Source organism: Andrographis paniculata, unplaced genomic scaffold (assembly GCF_009805555.1).
Source record: "Andrographis paniculata isolate CXL003 unplaced genomic scaffold, ASM980555v1 Contig34END, whole genome shotgun sequence".
Lineage (NCBI taxonomy): Eukaryota > Viridiplantae > Streptophyta > Magnoliopsida > Lamiales > Acanthaceae > Andrographis > Andrographis paniculata.
Genome location: NW_026137567.1, coordinates 5,402,555 through 5,415,210, shown reverse-complemented (window position 1 = coordinate 5,415,210; position 12,656 = coordinate 5,402,555). Strand labels below are relative to the sequence as shown.

Sequence of the window (12,656 nt, the reverse complement as noted above, 5' to 3'; positions counted from 1 at the left end):
ATAGAACAAAACGGCCACGTACCCTCGTCATGCAATTTGCATTTAATTTATAAGTATATAATAAATTATTATTTTTTAATTCAATTTTTTATAATATGGCAGAAAATGATTAAAAAGTGTTATTATTTTATTTTTATTTTTTTTTAAACTATTTTTTAAAGTGAATTTTACTTACAATATCAATTTTATTTTTATTTTTTTAGTTCTATCTCTCCATATAAATGTATTTATATGTATTTAAATCTTTTACAAAATGGAATATATAATCAACTTGCAATTAAGTAATGTATCATTCAATAATAGTAAAACTTCAATTTCTATATTTCAAATCAACCGATCAAGCTATCGATTTTTCATTTTTGGTTTTAATACCACCGAAAGCTATGAAATAAATTGAAAGCGAATATTATAAGATTAGAATATATCCCAAATTGAGAAAAATGTTTGGGATTTTCTCACCTTAGAAAGTTGAAGGACAACTCTACTTTAAAAATAATTAGTTTTGAAATTGAATATTGATTTTTGTAAAAATATATATATATATATATATTGGATTTCTTTAAAAAAAAACACTGGATGAATAAATTTACTATTTAAACAAAAATTTAAATTAATATTTCATTTCAAATTACTAAAGAGACTAAGGATGGAACATTATATATATTTTTAAAACTATTCTCCATATTATAATTTAGAAGTGTATTATTATTATTTAAAAAAAGTCTCACATAAAATTGTCAAACTCTTTTTTCCTTTTTTCGGGTAGTCCCATATAATTTTTTTTAAAAAAAAATATAATTATAAATTTTAATTACATTTTAAATTTTTTAATTTATAATTTTTTTAATCTTAATAAATTATTTTGTTATTTTAATTTTAATTTATACTCTATCCGTCCCGGGAATTTAGGTGAGATGCGATTAATAAATAATTAAAAATGTATTAGTAAAATTAATTAAAAGATAATACAAATATTTATATATTAAGATTAATATAACTAATTAGTCTAATAAAAAAAATTAAAAAACTTATAAATTATAAAATTTTAAATATGATTAAAAAGTAAAATATTTGTTTTTTCTTGAAAAAAAAATATCATAGCATATGAAAGAAACAAAAATGAAAAATTGTGATATTATATGTAAAGTGAAGAGAGTAATTATTTACCAATGTCGTATTAACACTTTTTGTTTACAAAAAAAAAAAAAAAAAAAGTTGTTACGGGTTTGAATTATTTTTTTAATTATTATATCAAAACGTAATACAAATTAAAAAAAATTGAATGTCTTATAATAATAATAATAATAACAGAAGAATATTTGTAAAAAAAAAAAATAATACCAATATAATAATATTTTTAATGTTAAATTCAATAACTAATCTGACCCGCAAGGGAATACAATTTAAGTAATAAAATATTAAATTATAATCAAAATCAGAATTGAAATTAGCTGCTAAATACATGATTTTGAACCAAAATCAGAATTAAAATTGAAATTGATCGAATTTACATCTTAACAACTTAAGTTCGGAATGGTCAAACTTTGTAAATTAAGCGGTGAGATATCTCTCTTGAATCAGATGCATCTATTTCATTAGATTTTTTTTGTTTAATTTATTATGTGGATATTAATAAAATAAATACATTTTACCAAAAATATATTTGCAGAAAAATTAATACATATTATTGATGTATAAAAAAAATCTCACTAAAGAAACATATTTTTGATAAATAATATTCTTTTCGTTCAACAATTTCTTTCGACTTTTACACACGGATCAAATTAAATTAGTAATGTAAAATCTTTTAACAGCAAAAAAAAAAAAAAAATTAATATTTAATTTAAAATTATTTTTACTAAATAAAAAATCACTCTTGACTATTGAGAGTGTAAAACTTTAAATAACAAAATATTTATTTTGAAAATATAATGAATTTAAATAAATAAAATTATTGTGTGAGAGTGACGCAAGTTTCCGCGTGCGGTGACTCTATTAACATCGATTATAAGTATGAACGACCCGCAGCTTGGCTAGGTGTTTTCATTCCTCTTCTCGAACCATCTTCTGTTGTTCATTCGGATTGAGTTGAACGCCAAAATGACTGAACCTCCAAAATATGCCTACGCCTATCCCTATCCTGCTCAAGGTATGCATTCTCCGCAAGGAAATCGTCTTCTATGTTGTTGTAGTTTTTGATACTTTTTGACGATAGGAACCAATCCTATCGAATTTCGAATCGAATCGAATCGTATCGGAACAGCATGGGAGGTTTTTGTTACATATGTTGTGTGCGAAGGAAGCTTGCAATAGATGAACTCTGCTTGTGCTTTACTCAAGTTTTTAAGTTGAAACAGATCAGTTAAGAGGTTTGCTCTTTGCTTTTTCGTGTGAAAGGTCAATATCAAGGACCTCCAGTAATGGCGCCTCCACAGTATTATGCTGCACCACCGCCTCGGAAAAATACTGGTTTCCTTGAAGGATGGTACTCTCTCTCTCTCTCTCTCTCTCTCTCTCTCTCTCTCTCTGCTCCATAAATCTGTATATGTTGCTTAGATCTCATTCAAATCGCTCTAAGGTAGTGTATGTTTACTTGTACGAAATTATCAAAGCACACCGAGGATTACCAAACAGTCTAAACTAAAACTAATTTCTCCAAATTATTTTCATTATATATATATATATTTCAAATGATTTCTTAGTAATGAATCAATAAGTAAATAAGACTGTGTTGAATGTTGATGTGTTGTCGAGTGACAGTCTGGCTGCTCTGTGTTGCTGTTTCCTAATCGATGAGTGTTGCTGCGACCCCTCCATTATTTTCATCTGCTGATAAACAGGAAACACCGCACTGCTATCACTGCCTACACACATCAAACGCTATTTACGCAGAGACTTGTAGAAGTATATGATTCTGCGTCGTAAGCTTATATATGATGATGCCGTGTTGTTGATAGCTGTCACCCTATCTTCCAACTTCGATCTTCAATGATGTACAAACAAGTTGTTCCGCTATAGATATTAATTTTATCTATGTTTTTCTTATTGAATTGCTACTTAGATGAATTTCTATGTTGTATCCGCTCCAGTCTATTTGATTTTAGGTCTTAGAAATTGTGATGTGTTTGTGTATGTGTGTGTGTGTGAGAGAGACAAATACATATTTTAGAATTGGTCATGCTTTTGCTTTCCAACTGCTATTTCTCGTGTGGAAAAAAAGTAGCATTAGTCTGAAGTCCAGCCCCCCACCACCGAGGATGTGTCATGAGTTTGGATTTATTTCTGTCCCCACCTCTTTGAATTTTTGTTATTTAATAATGCTAAACTGTATTCTTTTGGAGTATAGTCTAGTTAAGAGTTTTTACTGTATAACGATTGATTGTAAAATAAAAATATACTCTTTTTTAGTTTCCCAAAATTAAATAGTTTTATACTAGTACAAAAATTAGAAAATAATGATATTTAATATAAAGTATAAACTAAATTAAAAGATATAAACCACAAAACATGACTTTAGTGATAGTAAAAAACGAAACGTCGCTTCATTTTGATGGCACCAAAACATCACAATTCAAAATAATAGTTTTATTGGACAAAAGAGTTGTGTGGCTGATATTTAATTTTAATTGACGAATTAGCCGATTATACATTATATTATTTTTATTATAATAAATTTTATAGGGTGAAGATGGTAAGATGAATGAGTCTACATTACACATATTTGTAAATATAGGTCCTTAAGGAATGCCTAACTGCGTCGAGTTGAATTTATGACTCTGAGATCATGAGTTCAAATTTAAATCACCTGTATTCTTTTAGTTGTTGAGCTTAGTTTGTACATATCTCTTGCATATGGTTCATTTAGTTGTTGAGCTTAGTTTGTAAATGATCTTGCATATGGTTCATTTAGTTGTTGAGCCTAGTTTATATATAATTGCGAGATCATAGTTCAAACCTTCCGACACTAGTTGTTGAACCTAGTTTGCATATGGGTTTAAACCCTCAACACCTTCAGATCACCTGTTACATATCGTTCGCTTAATTGTCGAGCTTAATTTGCAAAGTCTTAAATTCGATCAGAAATTTACCTGGTGTCAATTTTTGAATTACAGCTTTAATACATAATAATAATAATAATAATAATAATAATACATAAATACACACATCTCCATATGCATACTTGAACTGGTTAAAGAAATACTGGTAAACATCCCGAGAGAGAGAGCTAGAGAGACTGAGCAGACAATCATCTACTCGGCAGCAGCTATCTCTTTTACTGCCTTCATCACTTAGCCGGAGATTGCACCACCGCAGCCACTGTCACCTTTGTCCATGCACCTCCCGCCACAACCACCGGATTTCGCCATATCACCACATCCACCGCCACATCCTCCACTCCCGCCACAACCACCAGATTTCGCCATATCACCACATCCACCGCCACATCCTCCACTCCCGCCACAACCACCAGATTTCGCCATATCACCACATCCGCCGCCACATCCTCCACTCCCGCCACAACCACCGGATTTCGCCATGTCACCACATCCACCGCCACATCCTCCACTCGCGCCACAACCACCGGATTTCGCCTTGTCACCACATCCACCGCCACATCCTCCACTCCCGCCACAACCACCCGATTTCGCCATGCCACCACATCCACCGCCACATCCTCCACTCCCGCCACAACCACCCGATTTCGCCATATCACCACATCCACCGCCACCGCCACCTCCACAACCACCGGATTTCACCATGTTGCCCTCCACTTCCGGTAGATCAGCAGCTTTCTCATTCTTCTCGCCGTTCTGCGCCTTCCGCCGGAAACCTACAATCCGGCTATCATAACCAGCCTTCTTCGCTATATCACTCAGTATGAATGCAAGTATCATTGCAGGCATAAGGAACCATTCTTCTTTAACCTGACAAATTCAACAACAGTGAAGATAGAAAGAATTGCAGGTGTCTTCCTTTTCAATTTTTATCAACTTTTTTTGGACTGAAAAGAAACTCTTACCTTCACAGTGCCATTCTTTAAGTCCAGTAATGCCACAGCCCTTCCATACGGCTCTTTGCCGGAGAATTCTACAGCCGTAATCAGGTGAGCCTCGGCCTTATTCTCGCCTTTATGTTTCTCGCATCGCCTTACCTCGTAATCTAGCCTTCCGCCACCAAAGAGTCTCACCTGCATGAAGAAGAAATGTCGAATACGTAAAGATCTCATGATTCTGTCGGAATGAGTAAGGAAATAGACGAGGAGTTCTTACAGTACGAGGACCCGTCAGCTCCAAGAGGTGACCGTCATCAGTGTTCGTGTCTTGAAGCTTGATCGACCATGGTGAATTTACCAGCAGCAATTCGGACTCCCCCCACTCGGCCAAGGTATATGTTTCCTTCGACTCCGCCACGCCAACCACTGCTCTTCTTCTACTTTCTTTTCCGCCATTCAACCTTTTCAAATCTCTAATGTTTTCATTGCACGCGTTAGAAAAGTATCGAATATATGTTTACGAGAAAAACATATAAATTATAAATACTAAACAAGCAGATGTTTAAGTACCTCATCTGTAGGCTTAAGACTGAATTCCCGTCATCATCGATGATGCTCGTCCAACTTTTACTGAACTGAACCTTGACAGGAAGCGGAAACATGCAAGAATTTTTCATAAAAGGCTGACTCCGAGTCATGTGAAGTGCATACGGTGCCGGGGAAGGTACTGTAACAGATACGGCAACTCGTAATCCAATTGGTTTGGTTACCATTATGTTAGTAGAACTTGGTTCCAAATCCAACCATTTCTCCACCATAAGATCAGAGTCCGGGAACAGGAAATCTTCCAGAGAAATAGAAGCTGTTCCAATTGTTTTCGACGACTTCGAGAGTGGAAAGCTCGAAACAAAGGACACGAGTTCGAGGAGCAGATCCCCAGTAGGCTGACACCGGAAGGAAGCCACTTGTTTCTCACCAGCTTCTGATAAAATTGTGAGGCTTCGTTTTGCATCGAAGATCGAATCCGGCTGTGTTTTACTGAAGGACACGAATAAGCTTCCCTTGTGACCCTCTGGAACATTCCTTACGCCAACGATCTCCAACATGACCTGCAGGTTAAAAGAATATGAACTTTGCCACTGCAAACACATCTCGTAAGAATGAAATGGATAGCGCAATTCTATGTAAAGAATCCACGATGATATATGGAAATGCCAAAGTATTTTGTTATAAGGGAACTAGATTAGTATCTCAAGAACAAAACTACAAGTCCAAGTAAGCCTAGGGTCATTGGATCGATTAGAATCAGCTTCATAGCTTGTAATTCAATGACTTAGAAGATGAAATATCAGTGAACAAAATCGTTGGTTCTAGAAAGTTCCTTCCAAAACACACTTAAGACGACAAGGGCATCAATTTTACATGACACAAAGCTGAAATAAATTGCAGGAACTTGCAATAGTAAGGATTACCTCAAAAACCTGTGCTGCTGGGGGGGCTATGTTTGGGATGTCATTTGAAGCTGGAACCTTCTCGGAAACAATGCCAGTGTAAGGAGTGGTTCTAACAGGTGAAGGGGCAGTACCTCTGTACATTGCTCCAGCCCTCCAATATCGAGATCCATACATCTCCTCAAATGTCTTGGTAGTTTCAGAGAATCCGACATCTAGTTTCTGCCCCTTGCTTCGGTCAGAATCATTGTCATCATGTTCTAAGACCTTTCCCATTATGTTTAAAAGGTCATTGCAATAGGAAACTGGATGTAACTGGTGTGTGTGCCAGATGAGATCAATGTCGTAAGTTGGAACCGAGAAGCTTTTTATGGATTTTTCGATCTTTCTCTTGATTAAGTGCAGGAATCCTTTGTACCTTGCCACTGCTCCTTCAATGTAGCGAGTATCATTCATATGCAGTCTAGAAACCTACGAAAGAATACGAAAAAAACAGAGTATATTTAACAATGGACAACTTGATGAAGTACAACAGATTTAATGTAAAATTGAAGAATGTTCTAATCCTCAAAAATGGATCATAATTTTCACTTATTTACCTGATAAAAGAACGGACTTTGCCTCTTAACAGCTGAGACCAGATCATAGCTTGTCCATTTTTCCCCATTTACAATTTTTCCAGTGTTATAATGAAGATCATTTGTGAAATCCAATTCATAGGGCTCATCTGGATATAAAGATTTCCAAGCTTCTTCAGTTGCCCGTCGGGAAGTTCCTTTCAAAGATGAGACAACATTCTTATTGTCAAGAATTCTTCCATACAACTCCTCGCAGTCTTTCTTATATCTAACCTGGTGATGAGACAAAAATTGGCATTTCAGTTCAAGCTTTCATGAGATGGTGTACATCGAGAAAATGAAGCATACCGGATTGAGCCGGTGACAATGCCAAATCCATTCACAATCCAAAGGGACAACCAATGGACCTTCACATAGTGTCGACTCGGAAAATTTTGCCAACAAGGGAAGCCAAAATGCATTATACCTGATGATGAATAGATAACAATCATCCCAGTCAAGATTGCACAAGAAAGGCCTCAGTAATGAATGCTAAAATCTTGATTTCATGATATTCAATAATGAATATTAAATAATAACCAAAACACACAATCGATCTGATAAATAAGAGCCTAAGTTTTAAAAATGGAAAATAGTGATCACACACCGTAATTGCTAAAAGAAACCACAATATCAACTGTTTTATACAAACCTCACAAAAATCATTCCAATTTCCAATAGAATATATATATATATCATGGTTTTTATTCTGCTGGTTAATGATGCACAATTCATCCTAGAACTTAAAATCAACAACAACAACACACTGCATTACAAACTCATGAATTTATTCAGAAACAACAAGGGGGATGAATAAAACTCTACATAAAACAAAACCGAAACAGAGTTCTTGCCTGTAAATGGCCTTATCTAGACCTGGACCTTCGTAGAGCCAACGGTTCCTATCAACAACCGTAAGAAACTTGAGCTGGCTTTTGGCTGCAGCGACAAGGTCAACATTTATCTCAATGCTCTGAGCTTCTCTCCATTCCAATTCCAGCTCCTTCTCCATTCTTCAATCCTTGGACTTTCACACGACACAATCACTTCTCAGCAAAAAACACTTCTTAATCACGTAAATGCTCCAACAAAGGCATACAGAGACACAATGGTCATCCGTACATGTTTCATTAAATCATTTTTCCTACTCAAACCAAATTTAGTTGATTAAAAGTAGAGCAAGACTTACTCCAAGCCACACAAACAAAAATTATTCCAGATCAAAAGCAAACGAATCAAAAATCGTGTACTAACAGCGAATACAGCTACAGAGTACGTACGTATCAAAATAGCAACGACGATCGTACGACCAAGGATTATCAAACAGAGAAACAAACAATTACTCGTAAAATTCAGCGGAAAATCACTGGGAAAACGAAGGAACTTTTACCTCTCAGTTGCAAGCTATGGCCGTTGACGTCAATTGGAGTTCTCGGAAACTACTGAGCAATGGACGTTACGGGCAGGACACCATTATTTATAGGCAGTCGACGCTTCCGTGGGAATGGCTTAAATGACAAAAATACCCTTGCAAGAAAAATCCACACACGCATCACTGCTATAAAACTTCTCATTGAATATTTATAATCAAACTAAATAAAACAAATAAATATGGAATATAATTATTTTAAAGAAACAATCATTGCAGTATTAGTATAGCACTATTTTTTTTAAAAAAAAAACAAAATTAATTTTCCTTTCTGGTGTTTACTTCGGGTAATATGTTATAACATCTACCTAATTTAGCAGTTCATTTTCCAAATGGTACAGCACACAACAAGAGAATGACTACTTTCAAAGCAAATTAGTTAATATTGATTTGTCACACTTATGCATTATTATTATTTTTTTCGATTAAAACATTAGATTAAATATTAATTTTTTTTTACCTATTTTTCATATTAGATCACCTACTATTCGTCATTGTTATCCATCCATACACACAACACAAAGGCATAATATTTGGGACAGTAGTAGCTCTAACTGAATAATGGCAAAGCTCCAAGAGGATTCAGTTGAGCAGATTTGGCCGATTCTGAGCTACATTGCACTTAAAGACACCGTTTCATACGTGCTAGCAACTGTTCTCGTGCTACCGGAGGCGCGAAAAATAAGCGACTTTCTGTTTTGCTCACGCGGCCTATGCAGCCTCACATGTTTCGTGACGTAAAAATCTGCGAAATTATGCATCAAGAATGGAAAAACAGTCAAAGTCACAAATCCCATGCTGCGAATAACAGAAAAGGTAAAGCATCGGGGAAATCGTGTGGTCCATGGAATAATTACACTATGGATTGCGCCAAATGGAAAGTAAAATCGTTTTGAGTGTGAAGTACCTTAAGATTCGTCTGTTTCAACAATTTTCTTTGATCTGGCATCTTGCTCCAAGTACTCCTCTTCGATGGTTTCTTTTAGGATGAAGAGTCTCTGGATGACAACAGGTTGGGTCATTTTCTTGGCTTCCCGAATCTCACTCTCTTCGGTGTTGAGATGATGGGCGTCGAGCATGATCTTGATCCACTTGTGCAGCTCCTTTGGTGTTCTGATACAATCAAAGCAAGGATGGGGAAAATGCATTTGAAGTCATTTAAGTGAATTGAGAATTTGGAAATATAATTGTTACGTGTAGATAGCGTTTTGTTCTTTGATATCGTGCTCGTCGCCAGGGGAGAAGGCAGAGGCTAAAGCTGAGAATCTCTCTTCAGGATCGGTGATGTTTAGCAAATACTTTAGTAGCTTGATTTCTTTTGGGGCAATGCTCCTCAGACTACTTTGCGTTGTCTTGTAAAGTCGGTACATAATATCTTTTACCTGCAAAAATTTGCTCCAATCGACTCAATCAATTTGGTAAAAGATACATGTAGTGAGAAAGAAATTCAGTCTTAACCATGGTTTTGATTATTGATTAAATATGTCACCGGGCGTATAGGCATATATATATATATATCTACATATTTTCGAGATACAAAAAGATCTGTGATACCTCATCTTTCATGGTAGCTGATTCCTTGGCTGATGCATAAGCACTATTTATCAGCAGGATGAGAGAAGAGTCGAGTTCTTTTGCCTTTGCTAGGCTTTTAATTTTGTCACATGCCACATCCACTGAAGGAGAATTTAAGATCTCATCAAACTTTTTTTGGGCGGCGTCTAATGTGCCGACAATCTCCAGAGTGTTGTCGAAAGCACTCACTGCAGATAAACACCTGGCCCCCAGCCGCGAAACCCCTGCTCAATGGATAGAGTGTGTGCATGCTTTTAGTAATGGAAAAACACAATTTCATGTACCAGAAGACCATGATTATAAAGGTACACAAGATGTTACACATGTTTCACCTATAAATGTTTATTCACACACACAAACAGATGACAAAGAAGCACGATTTACAGAGTCAGTTACCCCACAGACATGCTTACTTATGAGACACAGTATCTATTAATGAAATAAGACAACTTTTATCATGTACAAACATAAGCAAACAATCTTCTATGAAGAGGAACACATTATATTTTGCAGCTAATTTACATTGACAAATACAGATCTGAAATGTACTCTATAAAACCCATGTTCAGCCGGAAATGATAAATTCAATCATACAGCAATTTTAAACTTTCAATAGCCGAAGAGATAACTAAGCATGATTCTTTTCCAATGTAATATATAGGGAAACAAATGTATACATACAAATCTGTCGCGTAACTATATAATTTTTGAAGGATTCACACAATTATGCTTGAGCACAAAGAGAGGCATGGTATATACAGATACATACATTTCTTTCCTGTGCATGCTCCCTGACCCTAGAGCATAATCCGCGATTTTTATAACTAGAGGTACATTCAGGGACGGAATAAATTTTGCATAACGACATGAGTACCACCATTTTTACACCATGTATGAGAAGCAAATGCAATGACAATAAAATCATACTAGATCGCAAACACAATGCAGACTTCCAGAAAAACTTCTAATTGCCGCTATGCACACTATCAGCAAATTCAGAACTCTGATGAGATTTCAAACAAAAGCAAGGTAAGGAACTAATTAAAATTTCATCAAAGCGATAGCTATTCCAATAGCAGTATATGAAACTGACAACCAATGCCCTTGAATGCTATAAAACATTACATGCTGCAAATGAAATTTGCCTGTCAAATTCGGTTCGAGATATTACCATCTCTGTCCTCCAAACAGTCATATGTTTCTGAGAGCAATGTAAGATACCGAAAAAATTCCCCGGTGAACTCCCTGCGTCGCTTTGTCACAATAGCATTTATATCTAAGGGATTATCTTGCACCTCCTTAAAGAGTTCAGCATGCTTTTCCATTTCATCATCAATCTGAAACAGCAGTATAGATCAATATATTTACATGGTAATACAGATTATATAAACCAATGACAACAAAAATTAAGCAAAAAACACCGCATTATTCACAAATGGTACATTAGGAATCAAATTTGAGAATGATTGATCGTAGGTGTTAAACGAGGTCAGGATAAACCAAACCTTCTGAACTTTTCTCGACAGGTCAATCAATTTTTGCTTAATCTGAGAATCATTTTCCGCAACAGCACGAGTTCTACAGCGATTGTAGAATCTATCCCGATATTTGCTCCACTCCTCTCTGAAAATCAAGTATCTCTTCCAATCCTTAGACTTTGGCTTCTCGTTCAGGAAAACATCGATTATCTTATCACAGAATTGCGTCAATGTGTAACCATTCGCAACTTCAACATCCGCTTGTTCTGCAACCACGCTAGTAGCCAAAAACCCTGTTGAAATAATAAGGATAAATAATTCTCAAAGTAAAGGCGAATACAAGAGCTTAGGGAAACAAAACAGCGGACGCTCACTCCTCCTCCTTAATCTACAGGGTAGGAAGGTGTAGTGGTGGTTCTGAGAGGGCATAAAAACTTGGGGAGAAAGCTTGAATGAATCATGGAGCAAATCCGTTCGGAATATAGTCAGTGTAGAGCTGAAGAGCGAGAGCTTTGAGGCCATACTGTGTTCGTCTTCCTCTTGAGAGCGAGCTCTGCAACTCGAATGCTATGGCGGCTCGGAAAAGGATAATTTGACCCATAAAATAAAGATAATATATAGTGCTTTCCGAACCGGACCGGCCGGCAACCCGAACGGTTAACTAACTACGTGGCTGTCCGGTTCAACTTCTAGTTTAAAACCGGAGCTATCTTCTGCAAAACCGGCCTCGTCCCGAACCCATTTGCGTCCGTGTCGCAGCGTCGGGAGAAGCAAAAGGTTTTCTCGACGTCTTTGTTTTTATTTTATTTTTAAAATTGATTTGTTTTTTTTTAGCCACTGCGCGTTTCCTTAGAAGGTATAGTATAAAAATTGTTGGCCAAAAAAATGAATTTGATAATAAACCGAATATATTTATATTATTATATTTAAAATTTATATTAATAAATATATTCGATTCGATTTCAATTTGAATATTTAAAATATTTACAAATATTTTTATTTAATTAAAATTTAAATTATTTATTAAATTCGATTAAGTTCGAATTACTTACAAATATTACAAATATTTTCAGGGTTAATCGAAATTTTAGGTTTGGATACGATTTGCGATTT

General features: G+C 35.4%; 2 protein-coding genes and 1 long non-coding RNA gene across 4 annotated transcripts; 1 reads left to right on the top strand and 2 right to left on the bottom strand.

Moving 5' to 3' along the window:
- Positions 1–2,000: 2,000 nt before the first annotated feature.
- On the top strand, positions 2,001–4,593 carry LOC127248932 (uncharacterized). The gene is made up of 3 exons (XR_007838201.1): positions 2,001–2,149; positions 2,398–2,485; positions 2,761–4,593. It is a non-coding gene; the product is annotated as an uncharacterized LOC127248932 (long non-coding RNA).
- On the bottom strand, positions 4,107–8,570 carry LOC127248930 (glycine-rich domain-containing protein 1-like). 2 transcript variants are annotated; one of them, XM_051271515.1, is made up of 9 exons: positions 8,452–8,570; positions 7,916–8,088; positions 7,371–7,488; positions 7,044–7,295; positions 6,466–6,915; positions 5,564–6,102; positions 5,271–5,466; positions 5,021–5,188; positions 4,107–4,925 (listed from the first exon to the last, which is right to left on the bottom strand). In XM_051271515.1, exons 2-9 carry the CDS (start codon positions 8,071–8,073, stop codon positions 4,290–4,292), a joined length of 2,517 nt encoding a protein of 838 aa, XP_051127472.1. In that variant the 5' UTR covers positions 8,074–8,088; positions 8,452–8,570; the 3' UTR covers positions 4,107–4,289. The 2 variants fall into 2 exon arrangements, with proteins under 2 accessions (XP_051127472.1, XP_051127473.1); XM_051271516.1 differs by having other exon boundaries at positions 7,916–8,107; positions 8,452–8,560.
- Positions 8,571–8,703: 133 nt separating this feature from the next.
- Positions 8,704–12,150, bottom strand: LOC127248931 (uncharacterized protein At4g37920). The gene is made up of 7 exons (XM_051271517.1): positions 11,918–12,150; positions 11,571–11,836; positions 11,237–11,402; positions 10,045–10,289; positions 9,685–9,872; positions 9,398–9,603; positions 8,704–9,235 (listed from the first exon to the last, which is right to left on the bottom strand). The coding sequence occupies exons 1-6, from the start codon at positions 12,063–12,065 to the stop codon at positions 9,399–9,401; spliced, it is 1,218 nt and encodes a 405-aa protein (XP_051127474.1). The 5' UTR covers positions 12,066–12,150; the 3' UTR covers positions 8,704–9,235; position 9,398.
- Between the last annotated feature and the right edge of the window lie 506 nt (positions 12,151–12,656).

Excerpts from the sequence above, each read along its gene's own strand:
- LOC127248930 (XM_051271515.1), bottom strand. The coding sequence starts at position 8,073 with ATGGAGAAGGAGCTGGAATTGGAATGGAGAGAAGCTCAGAGCATTGAG. Across the intron at positions 7,296-7,370 it reads ATTGTCACCGGCTCAATCCG|GTTAGATATAAGAAAGACTG; the intron begins GTATGCTTCATT and ends TCTCATCACCAG. Across the intron at positions 5,467-5,563 it reads GTCTTAAGCCTACAGATGAG|AGATTTGAAAAGGTTGAATG; the intron begins GTACTTAAACAT and ends TGAAAACATTAG.
- LOC127248931 (XM_051271517.1), bottom strand. The coding sequence starts at position 12,065 with ATGGCCTCAAAGCTCTCGCTCTTCAGCTCTACACTGACTATATTCCGA. Across the intron at positions 9,873-10,044 it reads CAGCTACCATGAAAGATGAG|GTAAAAGATATTATGTACCG; the intron begins GTATCACAGATC and ends AAATTTTTGCAG. Across the intron at positions 9,604-9,684 it reads GAACAAAACGCTATCTACAC|AACACCAAAGGAGCTGCACA; the intron begins GTAACAATTATA and ends TGATTGTATCAG.